This window comes from Onychomys torridus, chromosome 3 (genome assembly GCF_903995425.1).
Source record: "Onychomys torridus chromosome 3, mOncTor1.1, whole genome shotgun sequence".
In the NCBI taxonomy this organism is placed as follows: Eukaryota; Metazoa; Chordata; class Mammalia; order Rodentia; family Cricetidae; genus Onychomys; species Onychomys torridus.
The window spans coordinates 28,350,703-28,371,095 of NC_050445.1; the positions used below are offsets into that span (position 1 = coordinate 28,350,703).

At 45.7% G+C, this 20,393-nt stretch overlaps 2 protein-coding genes across 4 annotated transcripts; both read right to left on the bottom strand.

Annotated features, from left to right (window-relative positions):
- Positions 1-554: 554 nt before the first annotated feature.
- On the bottom strand, positions 555-3,100 carry Tmem139 (transmembrane protein 139). 2 transcript variants are annotated; one of them, XM_036182035.1, is made up of 3 exons: positions 2,461-3,100; positions 1,724-1,984; positions 555-1,291 (listed from the first exon to the last, which is right to left on the bottom strand). In XM_036182035.1, exons 2-3 carry the CDS (start codon positions 1,966-1,968, stop codon positions 892-894), a joined length of 645 nt encoding a protein of 214 aa, XP_036037928.1. In that variant the 5' UTR covers positions 1,969-1,984; positions 2,461-3,100; the 3' UTR covers positions 555-891. The 2 variants fall into 2 exon arrangements, with proteins under 2 accessions (XP_036037928.1, XP_036037929.1); XM_036182036.1 differs by lacking the exon at positions 2,461-3,100 and adding an exon at positions 2,291-2,346.
- Positions 3,101-14,730: 11,630 nt separating this feature from the next.
- On the bottom strand, positions 14,731-19,501 carry Gstk1 (glutathione S-transferase kappa 1). Of its 2 annotated transcripts, XM_036181665.1 has the most exons (8): positions 19,317-19,501; positions 18,506-18,587; positions 18,191-18,319; positions 17,558-17,658; positions 17,373-17,408; positions 15,687-15,803; positions 15,253-15,346; positions 14,731-14,964 (listed from the first exon to the last, which is right to left on the bottom strand). In XM_036181665.1, exons 1-8 carry the CDS (start codon positions 19,386-19,388, stop codon positions 14,915-14,917), a joined length of 681 nt encoding a protein of 226 aa, XP_036037558.1. In that variant the 5' UTR covers positions 19,389-19,501; the 3' UTR covers positions 14,731-14,914. The 2 variants fall into 2 exon arrangements, with proteins under 2 accessions (XP_036037558.1, XP_036037559.1); XM_036181666.1 differs by lacking the exon at positions 19,317-19,501 and having other exon boundaries at positions 18,191-18,341; positions 18,506-18,573.
- Positions 19,502-20,393: the final 892 nt, after the last annotated feature.

Sequence of the window (20,393 nt, forward strand, 5' to 3'; positions counted from 1 at the left end):
GCGTCCCTCCCCCCCCAGCCGCCCACCCTCGCCGCGCCTGCGCACCGCCCCGCCCCGCCCCGACGCCAGCAGGCCCCGCCCCCACCGGGGCACGCGCAAGCGTACACGGCTTGCGGGGGGCCCGCGCAACCCAATGGGCAGAGAGGAGGCTCTGGGAGGAAGGGGAAAGGGCGGGGCAAAGAGCGGGGCTTCTCCCACCGGGGGGTCTGATTGGCTATGGATTCCCGCGGAAACCGCAGCCCCCTCCCCCTGGAACCTCCCGCCCCTCATGCAATAACTTCCAGGAGACCAAAGTGGGCTGGGCTTCTCCTCGTTGTTCGCCTAGAACTTCCAGGGTCGGGTGCACGAACATGGAAAGCCCTAGAAGGTGCGCTTCGCCGAAGCTGGGGGTGCTCTTGGCCGCACTTATCCTACCCTATGTGGCCCAAGACGAGATTATCAAATCGTGTGGATTGCCCAATTGGTATTGAAAACAATAGGCACTGGGATTAGGATTTGACTCTTGATGTTTTTACTAGCCTCCTGTTCTTGTGCAAACTATCCAGCTCCCCTCACTCCGACTCTCTCATTTCCCTGGTAGGTAATACCCCACCAGGAATCTAAGCGAGGCTTGGTGAAGCACAGCTGTCACTCCAAGATACAGCTCCAGTTTCTTTTGATCACCTCTCTCTCATCTTTCACCTTACTCTGGAAATGCTGGTCATCAGGTAGGCTCCAGAATGTTTCCAGAAGAATCCAGGTGTGCCACCTATATCTCAACTGGGAAGGACTTGCCATAGCCTGACTCCCCGCTGGTGTGAAGGTCCCATTTGTGATGTCCAGGCCAAACCAGTAGATATTAGGAAATGCTGGACAAATGAGTGCAGAAATGACAGGTTCTGAGAGCATCGCTTAGGGAAGTATCCTTTTATCTTCATAGAAAACATTGTCATCGTCAGGATGAACAAAACAGATTTCATAGGCAGGGGGTGGAGTAGCGGGCTCCAATTTGGGGGCCACCCGCAAGCTTTGCAGATCAGGAGCAGTGGATACAACTCGTGGACCCCTAAGTCGAAGAGGTCTTCCAGGGTTTCCTCTGCGAGTCATTGTCCCCTCTGAGCCCACTCGCCTTTTCAGCCTTCCTGGGCTGGGCCTCTCTAGCTGGATAGGCTGCACCCCCTCAGCTCCTGGGGATAGGACAACACTGTTGTAAGGGGGTGGTTGCTCCAGCTCCTGGAGGTGGTGTTGTGATTGTGAGTCCATGACCACCACCGCCTGTTCATAGGTTGGCACCTCAAAAGCTGCATTGTCCCTGTGGGAGGAGAAATATGGACATTAGTGGCTGCCTGAAAGGAGTCTTTTTTTTTTTTTTCCCTCTTCTGCTCTTGCAAAGACCGTCTATTGTCTGCTGACAGTTGCTCTTAATAATACCAGCGACAGAGGAAAGTAGAATCCTGGCTTAAGAGACCAAAGGCATAGAGAGAACAAGGGCCTATGGCAGTGGTTCCCAACATGTGGGTCATGACCCTTTGGAGGTCTAATAAGATATTCTACATATCAGATATTTACATTATGGTTCATAACAGGAGCAAAATTACAGTTATGAAGTAGCAATGAAATAATTTTATGGTTGGGGATCACCACAACATGAGGCACTTGTATTAAAGGGTCCCAGCCTTAGGAAGGTTGAGAACCACTGGCCTAGGGGCGTTTTCCTGTCATCAGGCTCTCCCCATTAACTCACCGTGCATTGCCCGAGGCCTCTGGATTCTCCGTCTGCCTTGAGCGCGGCCTTGATTGGAGGCCTCGCTCCACAGCACAGGCCAGGAGGCAGGCAAGAAAGCAAAAGCCAGCCAAGCAGAGGAAGAAATAAGCAGCAGGGGCCACATCGGGCTGGATGACCAGTAAAGCCAGCCCCAGGAGGAGCGAGGCACTGCTCAGAAAGAGAAATGGCTGCTTCAGGTTTCCCCACAACTGCCTCGGCACCATGGTCCCTCCAGGGCACCTGCAGAAAGACACACAGCTGTGTGTTAGCTAGCCATTGGCACCACAGCAGTGCCAGACCCCGAGGTAAAAATATGCTCCTCTGTTTTCAGTCTGAAAGACATGATCTTCAGGGCCTCCATCATTCTCTCTAGGTTATCGGTGTGGAAAGCTGGGAAACAAGTCCAGTTCGGACTCTCACCCTCATGAGACTTTACAACGCCATGGCACTGCCATGGCACTGCCTACTGCGTTCCTTGCTTTCTCTCTCCCCTGCAGTCCCACTTCCAGCCCCCAAGTACACCGTGCAGGATTCAGGGCCAGTTACCTTGCCTGTGGCCGCAGTGCACACAGGCATCTCTGGAATCCAGGTGATGGGTCAGGCTTTCCCCATTTCCTGTTCTGGTCAGACCTGCGTTCTTCTTCTCCCAGTTAGATCCCCCGTCCCCCACCCAGTATGACCCTGCTGGAAAGAGAGGGAGAGGGCCCATCACTTACCTGTCAGCCAGACTTTGCTGTCTGCTACAGTTGAGTCAACCCATGCTCTGGATGGAGGAGAATGTGAACCCAGACACAAGGCCACACACAAGGCCCCAGGGACACCAACTAAGTGAGAAAGAATCTTAGAAAGGCCCAAGCCAACCACCAGAAGGCCTAATGACTTTCTGCACCCCACCTAGTCCCGACCCAAGCCTCTTCCCCCAAGTCATTAAACTCTGATTTCATGTTTCCTGTCAGCACAGAGGCTGGGAGGTGCGTAGGAAGGGGACACGTTTTCTCTGAGAAAACAGCCAACAGTCAATCTCAGGACAGCTCCCACCAGACAAACTCCCTGCCAGTTTCCTGAGGTCGGTGTGGCCGGAACTCGCAGACCCTCTCCGCCTACACCAGCGGGACGCCTGCCGCCTGCGCCCCGCCCCTTCTGGAGGCCCCAGGAGCTCTGGCTCACCTGTCTCATAGGGACGCAGAAAACCGGTCTCAGACCTGGAAATCAGGGGCAGAAGGAGGAGCCCACTTGCCCCACCCTCTCTTCTGCCCCAATCCTTCCTTCGGGCCTAGGTTTTCTCCACCCCGTTCTCCCAAGACTGACCTGTTACTGGTCCACCTTACCTTTCCCTTCACCCACCACTAAAGCCCCGCCCCCTCCCCTCTCAATGGTCTTTGTACTTGGGACTGGAATCGGAATTAGTCTTCCCGTCCTTTTACTCAAAGCATCTTGGGTGCTGATCACAAGCCTAAGCACAAAGTACCTTCTGATTGGTTTTTGTACTTGTCTTTCCTGAATGACTGGAACAGAGACAGTGGCGTATTTAGAATACTGGGTACAGAGGAAGCCATGGTCGTAATCGGAGTGGTGCATCATACCTCAGCTGCTGTGTCTGTGGATTCTTTGTCTCGGAGAGAGTCGGAGGTGTGCTCTTGCTTCCCAGCTCAATTAACTGGCTTCTTACAAATCCAGCTCCTAGCTGAAGCCCTCTTTGGAGTCTGCACTGCGTAACTACACCCTTACTTTCTCAGCTCCAGCTTTTGCCTGGTTATATAGTATTTTCTGTTTCTTTCCTCTTCTACTTTGAGTTTCTCAAGAGAAGTGATTCCTTTCTATCTTCTTCGAATCCCCGAAAGTAAGTGGAGTCTTGACACTAGGGAGATTCGTGCGATTGAGTTTATGCCCTGATCAGGGGCTGTACCCACTCTAGCGCTCTGGTTGTGGGTCTGGATGTGAGAACCAGGGAGGAAGGTGGCTGGGGTCCTGTTGTGTCTCAGAGCCAGAATAGAATGAGTGGACTCTGTTCCTTCCCTGCGTTAGCATTGGGCAAACCCAAGAGAGCCTAGAATACAAATATAACACAGGGTCTTCAGTTGTGTGGGCCATAGACAAGACTGATGGGGGGCGGGGAGACAGAGAGAAAGACAGAGAGACAGAGACAGAGAGACAGAGAAACTGAGAGACAGGCTATGGATTTGAGAATGAATATATCTGAGTAGTATATGGGTTGTGGTAGGGCTTCCGAGGGAACCTCTGTCCGAGCTTGCTTTGGAGGGAAGGAGGGGCATGGCCGGCTGTAGTCCCCATGTGAGATGTATCTCTATATAAAGTAGGAATGGAGACGGGGAGGAGGGCAACTTGTACCAAAGTATTTCGTTTGTTTGTACCAGTTTCCTTACTATTCAGCTCATATGGAGAAAATATAACTGGAATCCAGAATTAAACCCTCAGTTAATACTCCAATAGGAGGAAGTTGGTGAGGAAGTCCTTGGTATACTTTGTAAGTTTTCTTAAGGTGTGGGTTGGGAAGGGAGAGGAATGGGGTAAGAGGCAAATGGCCAGAGGGTGTGGGTAGGAGTGTCTACTGCGTGAGGTCCTGGCTGTGCTCCTGAGGGGGAGAGCTGGGACCTTTATAGCTTATGGCTCTTGGTTGCCAGAGGAGGCTGTAACGTTGAGATCTAATAACTGTGATAAGCACTAGATGTAAGTCAGAGAGTCTGGACTGTTTCGGTCTGTGTTCTTTAATTTGAAATCAATTGCATTACTTTCAAAAAGTTATAAAAGTTATGAAGATTAGTAGTTATCTTGATACCTTTTAACAGTTTTGTAATTCTAGGCTGTTCACAAGACGGACCATACTCTGGTTCATGCTAGTGGACACTCGTTACTGTGCAACTGTGAAAGGTTTTAGAAATTAGGCGGCATGTATTTCACTTGATGATAAAGTCTTTACTAGAGTAATTTCTGTTTAGGAATCAAACTCAGGGCCTTTCATAGACTAAGCAAACACTCTGAACTATCTATCCTCGGCCTCATTAAGTTAGCTCTAAAATCCATGAAACATTTTATTGAATGGATATGCTGTGATTCTGTTAACATAGCATTCTGAAGTCTTACTCAATAACAGCCAGCTTTTTAAATTCACTTTATCGTTAAAAATGGTGCTAGAGGAGATAGCAAGGAGGCTAGAGAGTGCGAGGGCCAGAACAGGGGAGGAGCAGAGGAGTGGTTGTCAATGGGGTTCTTGTGTAGTGACAGACATTCTAGCATTAGATGGTAGTGGTGGCTTGTGCACGTCAAAGACTGCTCGGTGCAATGAACATCTTACACGGACTTTCTCCTAGTTTTTATGGACTGAATGATGAATTCTGAGGAGAGAATAAAATCTAATGTAAGTTTTTATTGAGAGAAAAATAGATAACGAAAGTTTTATTGCCCTGAATACAAATGGCCAAAAGGCTGCACTTCCCTTTTCTGTCAGCTTAGTAGCTGTATCAGTTACTGTCCTGTGGCTGTGATGTGATACTGGCTCAAGCAGTTGAAGGGAGGACAGGTTTATTTTGACTAAGGGTTTAGGGATGTGAGGACTTTTGTAATGAGAAAGATGTGGCAGCAGGGGCTTGCTCCTAGCTGACTGGATCAGGAAGCAGAGAAAGGAGAGTGCTGGTGTCATCTAGCTTTCCACTTATCCTCCTCCCGTTTCTATTATGTATGGAACTCAAGCTCATGTGATGGGACTGCCTACAGTCAGGGCAGGTATTTCCTCTCAGCTAATGCTGTCTGGAAACACCCTTAGACACACCCAGAGTGTGCCCCACTAATGTCTGAAGAGTTCTGTTTGGTTTTGAAATCCAATCAAGTTGACAACATTCACCATCACAGTATCTTTAGCCTTTGACAGATCCCACTGAGTTCCATTTACTCCCTGTGCCCATTGTTCTCGATTTTTAGGAGATTATCTTAGGGTTTCTATTCCTGTGATAAACACCATAATCAAAAGCACCTGAGGGAGAAAAGGGTTTATTTTATCTTACAACTCCAAGGACATACTCCATCAGCGAACAAAGTCAGGACAGAATCTCAACACAGGAACCAGGAGGCAGGAACTGAAACAGAACCATGGAGGAATGCTGCTTACTGGCTTGCTCCCTGTGGATTGCTCACCTTACTTTCTTTTACATCCAGAACACCCTGCCCAAGGATAGCACTGCCTTTAGTGATCAGGGCCTTGCTACATCAGTCATTAATCAAGAAAAATGCCCTCACAGACTTGCCTACTGGCCAACATGAAAGAGGCATTTTCTTACTGAGGTTTCCTCTTCCCAGATGATCCTAGACTGTGTCAAGTTGAGAAGGAGAACAATAACAACAACAACAACAACACCCCACCACCAAAAAAAAAAAAAAAAACAAAAAACAAAAAAAAAAAAACAAACAAAGAAAAGACAACCAAGGTAGAGATGGTGGAGTAATAAGCTGATGAGATAATAGGTTCTTGATGTGATTGCCAGGCAGGGAGATGCAGCTGTCCTCTGCTGTGTGTTTATCTCTGTGGCCTCTTAGTTCTGCAGTGTTGTGAGTGTGAATCTGGATTTCCTTTATAACTGTGGCTAATGTGTAGGGTGTTTGGTGTGTACGGCTCACTGTGTTGAAAACACAAAGTGAGAAACTTATAGTTCATATAATATGAAATAATTACTGTGATAATTTCCACTTTATGGATGAGGTCAGAAACTTAATGAATATAGAGCTGGGGATATAGTTCAGTTGGTAGAGTGTTTTTGCCTAATGTGTTTGAGACCCTTGGTTATCTTTGGTAGGGCATGAACTCGGTGTAGTTGTAGTACATGTCTTAATTACAGCACTCAGGATAGAAGCAGGAGAAGCAAGAATTCAAGGTCACTAGCTTGGGCTAAATGAGACTCTATTTCAAATAAAACAGGAAACACAAATGGTAGGGGTCAGGTCAGTTATAGCCCCAATTCTTTTTCTTTCTTTCTTTCTTTCTTTTTGGAGATTTATTATGTATACAACATTCTGCCTCCATGTATGCCAGGAGAGGGCACTAGATCTCATTATAGATGGCTGTGAGCCATCATGTGGTTGTTGGGAATTGAACTCAGGACCTCTGGAAGAACAGCCAGTGTTCTTAACCGGTGAGCCATCTCTCCAACCCAGAACCCCAATTCTTAATCACTGTATACCTCATCAAATACTTTTGGGGGACATAAAAATGCCTCTGACATTCTACAATCATTACTCTGCTCTTGCCAGAGGAAGGGTTAGTTGAAATATTTCCTCCTGTTTGGCATCATGAGAGAAGGCTGGTACTGAGGTATTCCCATCTGAGAAAGAGTGAGGAAGTGATGAGTACAGTATTCCATTAAGATGCTAACTTCCCATCACCTAATTAAGACCCAATAGGCATAAACTCAGTGCTGATGGTTCTTCTTAAAGCATGTGGCAGTTTGGACATAAAGTAGCACCTCGAATGATCATTGAGGGCTAAGAGGATCAGGAGAATGCTGACTCTATTAACAGATTGATCCATTGATAAGCTCATAGCTGAATAAATTAGGAGGGAGGGCCTTGTTGATGGAAGTAGGTCATGGGAGCATGACTTTAAAGGATGTATTTTAGTCCTAGACCCTGCCTTTATCTTTATTTCTGCTTCTTGACCATTGTAACGTGAGCAGCCTCCTCTGCCTGACACTTTGGCCACCTTTCCTCAGCCTAAAGTAATGGATCCAGCTGATCTGAGCCTACAGAAACCATGAGCCTAAACAAACCTTCTTTAAGTTAATTTCTCTTTGCATATTTTGACTCACACATCATAGTTAGATATATCTTTGAACAGAAATAATTGATTGAGCCTACATGAGACCCTGCTTTTTTTTTAAGGTCTTGTTTGGTCCTTGGTCACAAGCTTGTTGGGTAAGGCTCATTATTGTTTTCAGTCTCTGAAGGATCCAGCCAGTTCAGATAAAGTGAATGAGTTAGAACCAGACACACCGTGGCCTGTTAATTCAGCAGTGCTTTCTTCTTTGTTAATCCCTTATTGCTTCCTGAGAGCTGTAAATCCTCCAATATGGAAGTGTAAATATGTGATCTCACCCTCAAAAGCAAGGCTTAAGATTGCACACCACTCACTGGGAAAGAGTGGCACAGACAGTGGGGTTTAGGTAGCCAGTCTAACTCAGGTATTCACCAAGCCACCAAAGCTTTAACGAAATCTGAGAACTTGACCATTGCCCAGTAACAACAACACAAGTTTTAGTCCAGGGTTACAAATGTCAACAGGTGGTAGAGAGAGTCCAACACGTAGTGGAGGCACAAGGCTGCAGTCCACAGGCTAAAAAGTAGGAGATTCGTGAGTTCTAGGCCAGCCTAAGTGACTCAGTGAGACATTGTCCTGAAAAATGTAAGTAAACAAACAATTAAGGAGCAGACAGATAAACGAGTTGTATATATATGCATCCGGAAATACCAACAAGCAGAAAGCCTCAGGGTTGGGCATGCAGTTTAGAGACTGACAAACCTGTTTTCAATTTCAATTCTTCCACTTACAGACGCTTACAGGACTCTGAGTGGGTTTTCTGAGCATCAGTTCCTAGTCTATAGACTTGTGAAAATAAACAACCTTCCCTTATCAATGACTTCCCACCCTGTGCCTCTCTCTGACTTGGAACTGCAGCTAAAGCCCGATATGAGTGTCATGGGTGTGTCTAGTGAGGCCAGCAGAGGGCACCATCTTGTCACTGGAACCCGATGTCATTGAGGAGCACTTGTTTACGATGTACTTCATGCTAACCTCCTGGGGGACCTACCCAGAGAAGCAGCACATTTGATTTTGGTCTCCAGGGTTTTGTGATATAGGCAGAATGATAAGACACTCATAAGATTTAAATAATGGTAAATGACGGTCTGAGAAAGTATCAATGTTGTATATTAACAAATCAGAAGTCCTTTTCACTAGAATATAGTTGTTCTAGTTCATTAAAACAATCTATATTTATGGTATACTGTATAATAGTTAAGAGAAGTATGTAAAAAAAAAAAAATCTTTCTACCTCCAAACCTCACCCAACCTCAGTACCTCTCCCTAAAGGTCATCAATTTGCCCAACCAAAGAGCATGAACAGATAAAAACTGATACAACCTCCCTAAATGTGTTTGGGAGCATGCCATTAATATTGATTTATATTTTGCTTTTTTCATGTAACTATACATTGGAGATTATTCCTTTTCAGTATAAATACACCATTTTATTATTATTAGAAATAGAGAAAATAATTTTATAATGAATATACATACTCACCTGTAAATGGATGTTTCTCTCCTGCCTTCCTGTTCCCAATACAGGGCAGTCAATCCAAATAATTGCCTTGGAGGTTTAATATAAATTATAAATGCTTGGCCAATAGCTAAGGCTTATTACTAACTAGCTCTTACATCTTAAGTTAATCCATTTTCCTTATTTATATTCTGCCACATGGTGGTACCTTTATTAACATGGCACATCCATTGTTCATCTCCTGTTCTCCCTGCATTTGGCTGGCTACTCCTGACTCTGCCCTTCTCCTACCCAGCATTCTTAGTTTGGTTGCCCCACCTATATTTCCTGCCTGGCTGCTGGCCAATGAGCATTTTAGTAAACCAATTTGAGTGAAAAATCTTTACAGTGTACAAGAAAATGATTCCACAGCACTCACCACACGTTTTTACAATCAACACTATACTGTACTTGCTTTATTACATGAATACACATTAGTTTATCATTTTATTCATTTTTTCAATGCACCTTAATTTTTGGTTCATTTCAAAGGGGTCTGCAGACAACAATGCTCCTCTGCCTAAATACTTCAGCATGAACAAAATAGAGTTCAGTGTTTGTAAGTTCTTTCCTTCTCCCATGAAACACAGAAGCTTCTAGAGAAAAACATAGGGAATACTCAATATATTGGAGGAGGCAGGAACTTTTCTGAACAGAATTTCAACAGGACAAGAACTACCTTAGCCCAGGGATCAACATATGGGACTACATGAAATTTAGATATTTCTGTAGAACAAAGAAATTATCAGCAGAGCAAAATAAACAGCCCACAGAATGGGAGAAAAATCTTTACTTCAGACTGTGAGCTAATAACCGGAATTTTTACAAAGAATTCCCAAAATTAAACACCAATAAAGTTGCCAATCAAGAAATGAGCTAATGAAATGGAAGGTTCTCAAAAGAAGCACAAATGGCCAATAACTATTTCCAAGTGTTCAGTACCCCTAGTCATCAGGGATATGTAAATTAAGACTACTTTAGACTACTGCACCACCACTGTCATCTAGAAATCTGAGCTGCGGTGGTGATGGCACACACCTTTAATCCCAGCACTCGGGAGGCAGAGCCAGGCAGATCTCTGTGAGTTCAAGGCCAGCCTGGGCTACAGAGTGAGTTCCAGGAAAGGCACAAAGCTACACAGAGAAACCCTGTCTCAAAAAACAATAAATAAATAAATAAATAAATAAATAAATAAAAATTAAAAAATTTAAAAAAATCTGACTAATGTTGGAGAGGATGTGGGGAAATAGGAACCCTTATTCTTACCTGGGGGGAGTGCAGATTAATACACCATTATGAAAATCAGTTTGGCGATTCCTCAAAAAATTAAAAATAGAACTGCCATATGATCTAGATACACCACTCCTGGGCATATACCCAAAGGACTCCATATCCTACTGCAGAGACACAGTGCATCCATGTTTATTGATGCTATATTCACAATAGACAGGAAATGAAACCATCCTAAATGTCCATCAATAAATGAACAATGAAAATGTGGTACATATATACAATATGGAATATTATTTAGCAATAAAGAAAAAAAAACAGAAGGACTCTGAAAATATATTAAGCAAGATGATCCAAATTCAGAATGAACCACATGTTCTTCCTCATATATAGATCCCAGCAAATGATGTAAATACGTATGTAAACAGTTATTAGTGGATATTGTGGTTTGAATGAAAAATGTCCCCCATGGGCTCATGTATCTGAACACTTGTTCCCCAGTTGGCGGCACTGTTGGAGCAGATGCAGCCTTGCCTGCTGAAATACATCACTGCCGTTGAGCTTTGAGGGCTTACAACCTCACCCCATTTCTTGCTTGTACCCTCTGCTTCCTGTGTGCTACTGGATAAGCTCACAGTTTCCTGCTCTGGCTGCCTGCTGCTACATCTCCCTTTCCATTATGGACTCTCCCTCTGCATCCATAAGCCAAAATGAGCTCTTTCTTCTAGATTGCTTTTGGTCATTGTATTTATCAAACAGCAAAGTAACTAACATAGTCTAAAACTTGGAAAAGAGAGAGTATTATTAGGTAATGAGGGAGGATGGAATGCAGACAAAAGGGCACATGAGTCATGAGTCGTGACAGTGCCTGTAAAGCTATTTGTTTTCGGGTTTCAGTTCTGTCAAAGTTTTTTTTTGTTTTGTTTTTGTTTTTGTTTTTTGGTTTTTTGAGACAGGGTTTCTCTGTGTAGCTTTGCACCTTTCCTGGAACTCGCTTTGTAGACCAGGCTGGCCTCGAACTCACAAAGATCCGCCTGCCTCTGCCTCCCGAGTGCTGGGATTAAAGGCGTGTGCCACCACAGCCTGGCTCAAAGTTTTTTTTCAGGCACTGTCAACTGTCTATTAAAGCACCCAGACCTATTTTACATTTCATAGGAATCCAATGTGTGTTGCTCCTTTGAGACAGTAATTGTGAACGTTGGGCTTTCTTTGTAATTCCATTGACCATTAGTGCAATAGGAACAAGACGTGACTAGACACCAAACACATGTGTCACACTGAGTCACTTGGGACAAGTGATTAAAAGACATTTTGAGGTAAGGTGCAGGGAATCATGAAGTTGGCCTAGCCTAGCTGCCTTGAGAGGCAGGCATCAGATTTTTCAGGGTAGAGTTCATAGCTTCTGGGACACTGTGCTTTCAGTTCCTGAGAAACCTAGGCACTCCCGCAGGTAGTGAAGGCTGCTTTGTGTTTCTCTGTATATTCCCTCAGAAGTCAAGGAGGCATGCATGGGAGCCTGACAGGACAACTGGTCTTAGGCATTAATCTTGTGTACCCTGTATAGCTTGTAAAAGTCATTGTCTCCTGTGTGGGAGCCCACAGAGGTTTCCTAGTGAGATCTGAGCTTGCTTTACCCAGCAGGGCTGCATAAGGGGGTGGATTGACCACGTACATGGTCACCAGGTGTTGGGATGGTCTGCCCTTGGCTGTGCTAGGAGGAGGTCTTTTGCTCCATTCCTTGGCATTTCTATAAAAAGCCCTTTAGAAGAGACAGAAGGGGCCTGTGGATAAGGATTTAGGCCCTCCCAAGGCTATCCTGTGTTTCTGTCTCTCTCTCTATTTTTATCTAAATCTCTTATCTGTCCCTACTCAAGAGTGCCCTGGGGAAAATGTGGGGGTGCTCCCCCCAATCCTGGCAACAGCTGTATTGTAATTGCCACTATATTCTATTTCTGATAAGGGAATAAAAAGTCTGATTTCTCTCAGTAAAAATTGTCACAGCCTGAGTCTTGCTGTGACCTCCCCAACTTGAACCTGGCTTAATTTCTTGCAGGCATATCAGGAAACAGCCTGATAAGTAATTGTACAATGAGGGATTTTGTAAACTGAAATTTCTTGATTTTTTTCCTTCTGTTTAAGACAATATGAAATTATTCAGTTGTGGTAAATAATATGTAAACCTCTGCTATGAATAAAGTATGCTTTTAAAATAAAGAACTAAATTACATGTATTTGTGTTTGTGTGCAGTCCTGTGTGTGCCAAGGTGCATGTTGTGTGTGCATGGTTGGAGTGGTTCAGAGACAACATTCAAGAGTCAGTTTTCTCTTTTCACTATGAACACTAAGTGTTCAGCTCAGGTCATCAGGCTTGGCAGTTAGTACTTTCACCCCCATCTATGGGCCAAGCCACAGTGTATGAATGAGAAGACAGTGCAGAGACACTCATCTTTATCCCTAAAACTCTATACTCACTATTGCCAGGGTAACTCTAAAGTATACAAAGCTACTCATTGTTTTAACTTGGCCTTCTATTTGTAAACATTGGGAGTCTTCATACTTTTTTTATTTTATGTGAGCTGCGTGTACTATAAGACTCCCTTGCAGAAGAGAATAGTCCATTTGAGATGTACTTCTGGCTTTACATCATAGTGAACCTGGGTAAAGATGGTTTTAGATCCCAGAAGATGCAGGGATCACAGAAGAGAAGAGAAGGGAAGACAAAAGTAATAGGGTATCCAGGGGGAAATGGGATATAAAATGAGAAAACCTGGGGAGAGAGCAATGAGAAGCTGGCAAAAAGGCTTAGCCTGATTTAAAGCTCTCCCTGGTTCCCATCATGGGTCCCAAGTGTGGACCCAGCATCAGAACATGCTTACCATATAAGTTAATATGGCATCAAAATGCAGAAGTTTCTGATTATTGAACAGTAGGGAATAAACACAGGCGGGGATTTAGGTAAATAAATGGCCAGAGGGAGAGAGGAACGGAAAAGCTGAAGGGACACAGGTGGGAACAGGTGTTAGAGCAGGCTGGGCACAGAGGCTCAGTGTGTGGTCGGTATTGTGTTCCCTGAAATATTGTGTGTTTTCCGAAATAAACATATCTGGGGTCAGAGAACAGACAACCACTAGAACAAAGCCAAAAATGGTGGCTAGAAAATGGGAAGAGTAAGCCATAACAAGTTGGGCAGTGGTGGCACACACCTTTAATCCCAGCACTTGGGAGGCAGAGCTAGCCGGATCTCTGAGTTCAAGGCCACTTTAGAAACAGCTAAGCATGGTGACCCACGCCTTTAATCCCAGGGAATGGAGGCAGAAAGAGAAAGTTATATAAGGTGTGAGGACCAGGAACTAGAGGAGTAAAGCATGTAGTTAGTTAAGCATTTGGTTGGTTAAGCGTTCAGGCTTTGGAGCAACACAGTTCAGCTGAGATTCATGTGGTGGAGGACTCAGAAGCTTCCAGCCTGAGGAAACAGGATCACCTGAGGAACTACCAAGGTGAGATAGCCGTGGCTTGTTCTGCTTCTCTGATCTTCCAGCATTCACCCCAATAACTGGCCTTGGATTTGAATTCATTACTAAGAACTTTTAAGATTCCTACTACATCAGTGTGTTCTCAGGGTCTCAGGGAATTATGAACAATTAATAGCTCAAGCCAGGCCATGGTGGTGCACACCTTTAATCCCAGCACTCAGGAGGCAGAGGTAGGTGGATCTCTGAGTTCGAGGTCTACAGAGGAAATTCCAGGACAGCCAGGGCTACACAGAGAAACCCTAACTAACAACCTAACAACAATGAAAAGAAAAAAAAAAGAAGAAAATAGAAAGATTAAACAACATCTCCAGGCCACAGCATAAAGCCAGAGACTGCCTTGTTCTGGCTCTGCTGGTCTGTATAGCTGGACTCACATTAAATAGCTGAACACAGCTGGACTGTTTGCTGCTTCCCTCCAGTGCTCACTGTTATGGGGTCCCTGGCCATACTCCTCTCCCAATGTCCCTGGCTGGTCAGAGACAGTGAATGCCAAGTCTACCAGGCTTAGTTTTCTTTCTTTCTTTTTATTTATTTGTTTATTTATTTAAATGTATGAGTGCTCTGTCTGCATGTATGCCTGTATTACAGAAGAGGGTATCAGATCCCACTCTAGATGCCATCATGTGGTTGCTGGGAATTGAACCCAGGTCTTCTGGAAGAGCAGTCAGTGCTCTTAACCACTGAGCCATCTCTCCAGCTCCCTCCTCCCCCAAATTAGTTTTCTGTCTTCAATAGACAAGTAGGTTTTTTGAGTAGGAAAAAAGGAAGACTATCTCCTGCCCCTGCCCCACAGTGGCCCCAAAGTGCACTGAGGAGTCAGGCCTGAGAATCTGGAAAGAGTTATTCTTGCCCAACCTGTGGATCATGGTACACCAACATCAGCCAGGCAGACTCAGACCCAGAAATGTTTTGTCTAGTGGCATCAGGTTTATTGTCTGGGAATGCAGAACTTAAGGCTTTCCAAAAGGCACTTGTGAGGCACAAAAGTAAAGGCAGCCACAGCTAAGGCGGACTCCTGCTTCAGTCCACAGGGCCATGGAAGTCAGCTTGGTCAAATAGAGAAATCGAAGTTTACTTCCTAAGGCAATCTTAAAGTCTGGAACATTGGGTTGGGGGCACAGGGCCCATCCACTTCTCTCCTAGATAAAGAAAACCACAGATGTCTGTATATGGTTCTCAGATGTGTTAGCAGCAGGAGATGGTCCCAAAGAGCCACAGGACCTCCCAGGACCTGCTTGCCTTCAAGGCTTCCCTCTCTCCTACTGGGAAGACTTCCCACCCCTATTCACCCTTGATCAGCACCACCTACATAAGGCTTCCTTGTTGGAAATACCAGGAACATCTGTTGTTGTTGTTCTTCTGGTCATCTGATATAATGGATATTGAACTGGGGTCCAAAGCTCAAGAGAATAGAAACTTGAACTTACCCAGCAGGTAAGCCAGCAGCTCCATGCGATCAGAGCCAAATAACATGTAGGTTTTACCATCCACGTGGGCGACAGTGGTGGGCAGCCCAAAGGCCTAGAGGAAACAGAGTGGGGAGGAAGGTGATAGAGCAGGAGCTCGTTAGACTGAGGCAGAGTGTGTTCAGGTGACACAGAACAAGTAGACAGAACATTGGCTGAGAGGCGTCTTCTCTGCTCTGCCTCTGTGGCACACAGCTTCTTAGTTTTAAAACCGGTCATCTGCCTCCTTGCCTTCCTTGACTAGGCTTGTGGGGAGGAAGGAAGCAGATGAAGTGCTTCCGGGGAGCTGGGGAGGACTCACGATGGGGAGAAGTTGAGAAGGAACATGAGCACGTATGGTGACATCCCTTCTCTACCTGCAGGCTGGGAATGGGGATACACATGGAGTTGCTCACCCCGTATTTGCAGGCTGCCTCGGTGGTCTCCCGGAGCTTGCTCTTCACCTGTGCTGTGGCAATTTTCCCCAGAAGGCCTTGGGCTTGCTCTGTGGACATTCCTGCCTTCTCTGCGGCCTGGGGAGACAAGAAGAGCGTGCAGCTGTGTCTGCATTGTGAGAGCGGGAGAAAAGGCTATTCTTGTCCTTCTCTGCCCTCAAGTTTTCTTGGGAAGACCTTTCAAGTAACAGGTTATCTACCCTAGTCAAGACAATTTGTCTGCTTTTCCCAATGTTTTGAGATAAGTGGGAAAGGCAGAGGGCAAAAAGATGTCGTAGTCACAGAAACAGCACTGGAGGGCATCACAGAAACCAGCTAGCTCCACTTCTCCAATTCACACTGAGGGCACAGCAGTCAACGGCCATTTATTACTTGCTTAGAGGCACAGAGTTTGTCTGTAGCAGTTTAAATGCCGTGTCACTGGAATTCAAGTCCAAAGTGCCTTCTTCCCTGTGTCTTAGAATTACTAACAGTCTCAGGCTGGGTTCTGAGTCCTGCAGAATTTCCTGAAGATGCTTGGAATGAAGTCATTGGTACAGCTACCAGCTTGGCTTCCAGACAGTGACAGGGCTTCTGATTAGGATGCTTCTTAAAGTTTAGAATCAGTGGCTTTCAACCTGGAATCTCCTGGGGAGCTTTTAAAGCCCCCGTGTGAAGACCATTCCCTAGATGATGACATCAGCCTTTCTGGGGGTGACACTGGCACTCCGGGTGTTGTCAGTGTACAGCCCAGGTTGAGAAGCGTCAACTTGACCTAAAAGCCACCATCTCTGACAGTTCAATGAGAGAGCTGTTGAGCAACAGGGGAATGGGTAAGCCACTGAGAGAAGTGGGGTATTAGAAAGATTTGTTAAATATTAAGTAAAAGCAGGCTAAAACTATGCACACACACATATTTTTAGGAACTAGATATAGATACTAGAGGATAAACTAGCCATTCTTTGCATATCTAGCTTAGGAGTGATTTGATTCTCATATATTAAGAGAACATGTGTCAACTATCATCCATGTATGGGAGAAAAAGATCATTTTGAGTTTCTTTTCTTTTTTTTTTTGTTTTTGTTTTTTGTTTTTTGTTTTTTTGAGACAGGGTTTCTCTGTGTAGCTTTGTGCCTTTCCTGGAACTCACTCTGTAGTCCAGGCTGGCCTCGAACTCACAGAAATCTGCCTGCCTCTGCCTCCCGAGTGCTGGGATTAAAGGCGTGCGCCACCACCGCCCAGCTCATTTTGAGTTTCTTGACTTCATCCCAAAGAACCTGTGACTTTTAAAGGCCCATCCTTGTCTGGCATGCACTTCTATTTATTTCTCACTGAGCATCTGTTTAATTCTCACTTGTCAGTTATCTTTTTGTCTGCGGAAAGTCTTCTGCCTGTTATTAGGCATATATTAGTGAAGTTTGTGTTGGGAGTCTCTGGAGGCTAGTGATTGAACTCAGGCCTCAAACAGATTAAGTATGCACTCTACAACTGTGTTACAACCCTAGCCCATGGAACATTCTTTAAAGAACCTTCTCAGTTCCAACTTGATAGTAATTTGCCCCCCCCCCCCCCAGACACAGACATTTCTTTCTAAGTCATTAAGAATCTTTTATGTTCTCAGATTCCTTGTAACATTAGTAGGGGTTGGGGTCCAGTTCAGACACTCACAGCCAGGATGCTCTGGGACTCCGTGATGTCTTCATCCTAAGGAGAAGAGAACACTTAGCAGGAAGGAACTAGCAGAGAGAGGGGTATGACAGCAGGAGTCTATCTCTGGAAATTGCCCTGGGAAAGGTCAGAATGTCACCCAGCTGCCCGTCCCTTTCCTCCAGGATTCAGAGTCCAGCCCTTACTCGAGACCAAACACGCATCCATAGCTCTCTGGACACCTTCTCCAGCATCTCTGGTTGCTCCATGCTCACGGAGGTGAGGAAGCGCATGGCATTTAAACTCCCTGTGGGGCAGAGGCACATAAAGCTAAGATTCCGCTGCTGGACATTGGTGGCGCACGCCTTTAATCCCAGCACTCGGGAGGCATTGTCAGGCGGATCTCTGCGAGTTCGAGGCCAGCCTGGTCTACAAAGCGAGTTCCAGGAAAGGAGCAAAGCTACACAGAGAAACCCTGTCTCGAAAAACCAAAAAAAAAAAAAAAAAAAAGCTAAGATTCCTATTCCTTGTGTCCTGATAGAGAACCAGCTAGCTCATCCTTACTTCTGACACCACCCCCTTGCACCTCCTCCCGTCCGCCCTCCCCCTCAGTCACCTGCAGTCTTTAATCCCAGTCTCTCAGCCCTTGTTTCTGCCCATCCCCCACTTTTGGGTAGCTGATTCTGGGTTCCCCACACAATTAATTACTTGTTGATCTCCTAAGAAAGTCCCGACTGTTCTGTCCTCCACTAGATTCACCAACCTCTTCTGACCCTCTACTATTTACTATTCATTTTGGGATTCAAATTGGGTCCTCTGGGTTAAGAGCCCCTCCGTACCTTTCTTAAGAATCACATTGAAGAAATCCTTGGGCATGTTGATGGGCACCTGGAAGTGTTGCCCCAGGAGAGGAATCTCTTTGTTCATGTACTGGCCTTTTCGGGGAACCATAGCTGGAGGTTTGTTTCCTGGCAGTGCAGAGTCAAACAACTGTGAGAGAGGGCACGGGGGTCTGAGGCTTGGGGAACCCCTCCCGTAGAGGACAAACTACTAGCTTAGGAGGGCTGAGGTCTGCATACTCAGTGTAGGACAGGGCCCTCAGGCCACAGAAAACAACCCTCCTTGCCCAGTTGGGAGGGCATCTCCCTGCTCACCACTGTCATTCATGATCCCCGCGATGAAAGCCGGGTGCAATTGCAGATTGATGTTCCAGAGGTGTTGGTACCTACATAGGACCTGTCGGTGCAGAGATAAGAAAGGGAGCTTGTGTGGCATTTTGGAGAGGACAGATGGCTCAAGTGGCCTACAGGACTGTCTCGTGGCTCTAAGTGTAGAGCAGGGATGACCAGTCCACACTGAACTGCTTGCTTTCAAAGGAAAAAACTCGCAGCTCTTTGAAACAGATACCAGAATTCTTATTCTAGTGTGTGGTTTCCACGCTGTAGAGCAGGAGTTCTTAACCTGTGGGTAATGACCCTTGTGTGTGTGTGTGTGGGGGGGGGGGTTTGTCAAACGACCCTTCACAGGGGCTTCATATCAGATATCCTGCATATCAGATATTTGCATTATGATTCACAACAGTAGCAAAATTACAGTTAGGAAGTAGCAACGAAAAGAATTTCGTGAGGAACTGTATTAAAGGGTGGCAGCATGAGAAAGGTTGAGAACCACTGCTGTAGAGCATCATCCTAGTGCCCCTGATTCCCCGCTGGAACTTGACTTGCTTCTTTGGAGTTGCTCCTGTTCTTCCTAGGGCCTGTAGGAAGAGTATGTTTGACCTTGGGAAATCAGGACCCTACTTAGAGCCACTGTCCGTTTAAAGGCACAAAGTGAACTTCGGCCCAGAAACAGTCTGTGCTTGTCCTAACCTTGAGGGCACCGCCAGGAATTTCTGCAACCCGGCGCCCAGTGCCCCGCTCTGCACTCTCCCCGCAGGCCACAGGCCTGGCGGCTTCCCCGCGTCACCTCAAAGCCCAGCCAGGAGTAAGGGGACAGAACGTCGTAGAACAGCTCCAGGGTGCGCGGCGCCGGCCCCATACTGCAGCGGAGGGCGAAAGCGAATGAGAAGCTGCAGTCAGCGGAAGAGCCAATTCCTGTCCGCAAACTGCAGGTGGGAACGCTGAAGGCCCTAGTGCGCAGCCTCCGGGAGACCCCGCCCTGCGGGGCGGGCCCAGGGGGGGTGTAGCATGGTCGACCAATGAGGGCGCAAGGGCGACAAGGGCGGAGTCTGGGGTGAAGCGGAAGGTGTGACACAGAAGAAGCTCTCAAGGTGTGGGCGGCCTCTGGGCGGCTCTGGAACTTTATCATATGTCAAGCAAAGAGGCAATGCACAAGGATACAAGTTCGGAAGAATGAAGGGACTATAATGAATGTAACTATAATTATTATTTCTTGTCGGGTGCATGGCGTTTTAAAGACTGAGGCAGGGTGGAAGTTCTGAATTGCAACTTTTCTTGCATTCACTTTCTCAGAGATTAGCACAGTGGCCGGAATGAATTAGCACGTAGTGGCCTTTCCTTAAATTCATCCCATACATTACGACACACCTAGGGAATGTCTGAAATTGCAGATAACATCAAAGTCTACATACTATGTTTTTGTCTGTACATAGATATCTATAAGGTTTAACTTATAAAACTGACACGTTACTGATGAATAGAATAACCAAAACATACTGTACTAAAAATTTGTGCCCTGTTATAATAAAAGTGTTACCTGAACACAAATATTTCAGTACCACAGCACTTGATCTGATAATGGAGGTGACCACTGAAAGGAGGTTGGTAGTGTATACAGTGTGGACACACTGAACAAAAGGATGAGTTACATCCCAAGACAGAAGACACAGCACTTCATCAGCTACTATTATTTATTTATTTATTTATTTTCAATTAATTAATTAATTAATTAATTAATTTATGTAGCCTTATCTATCCTGGAACTCTCCATGTAGACCAGATTGGCCTTGAATTCACAGAGATTCACTTGCTTCTACCTTCCAAGTGATGGGATTAATGACATGCAACACCATGCCTAGCTCCA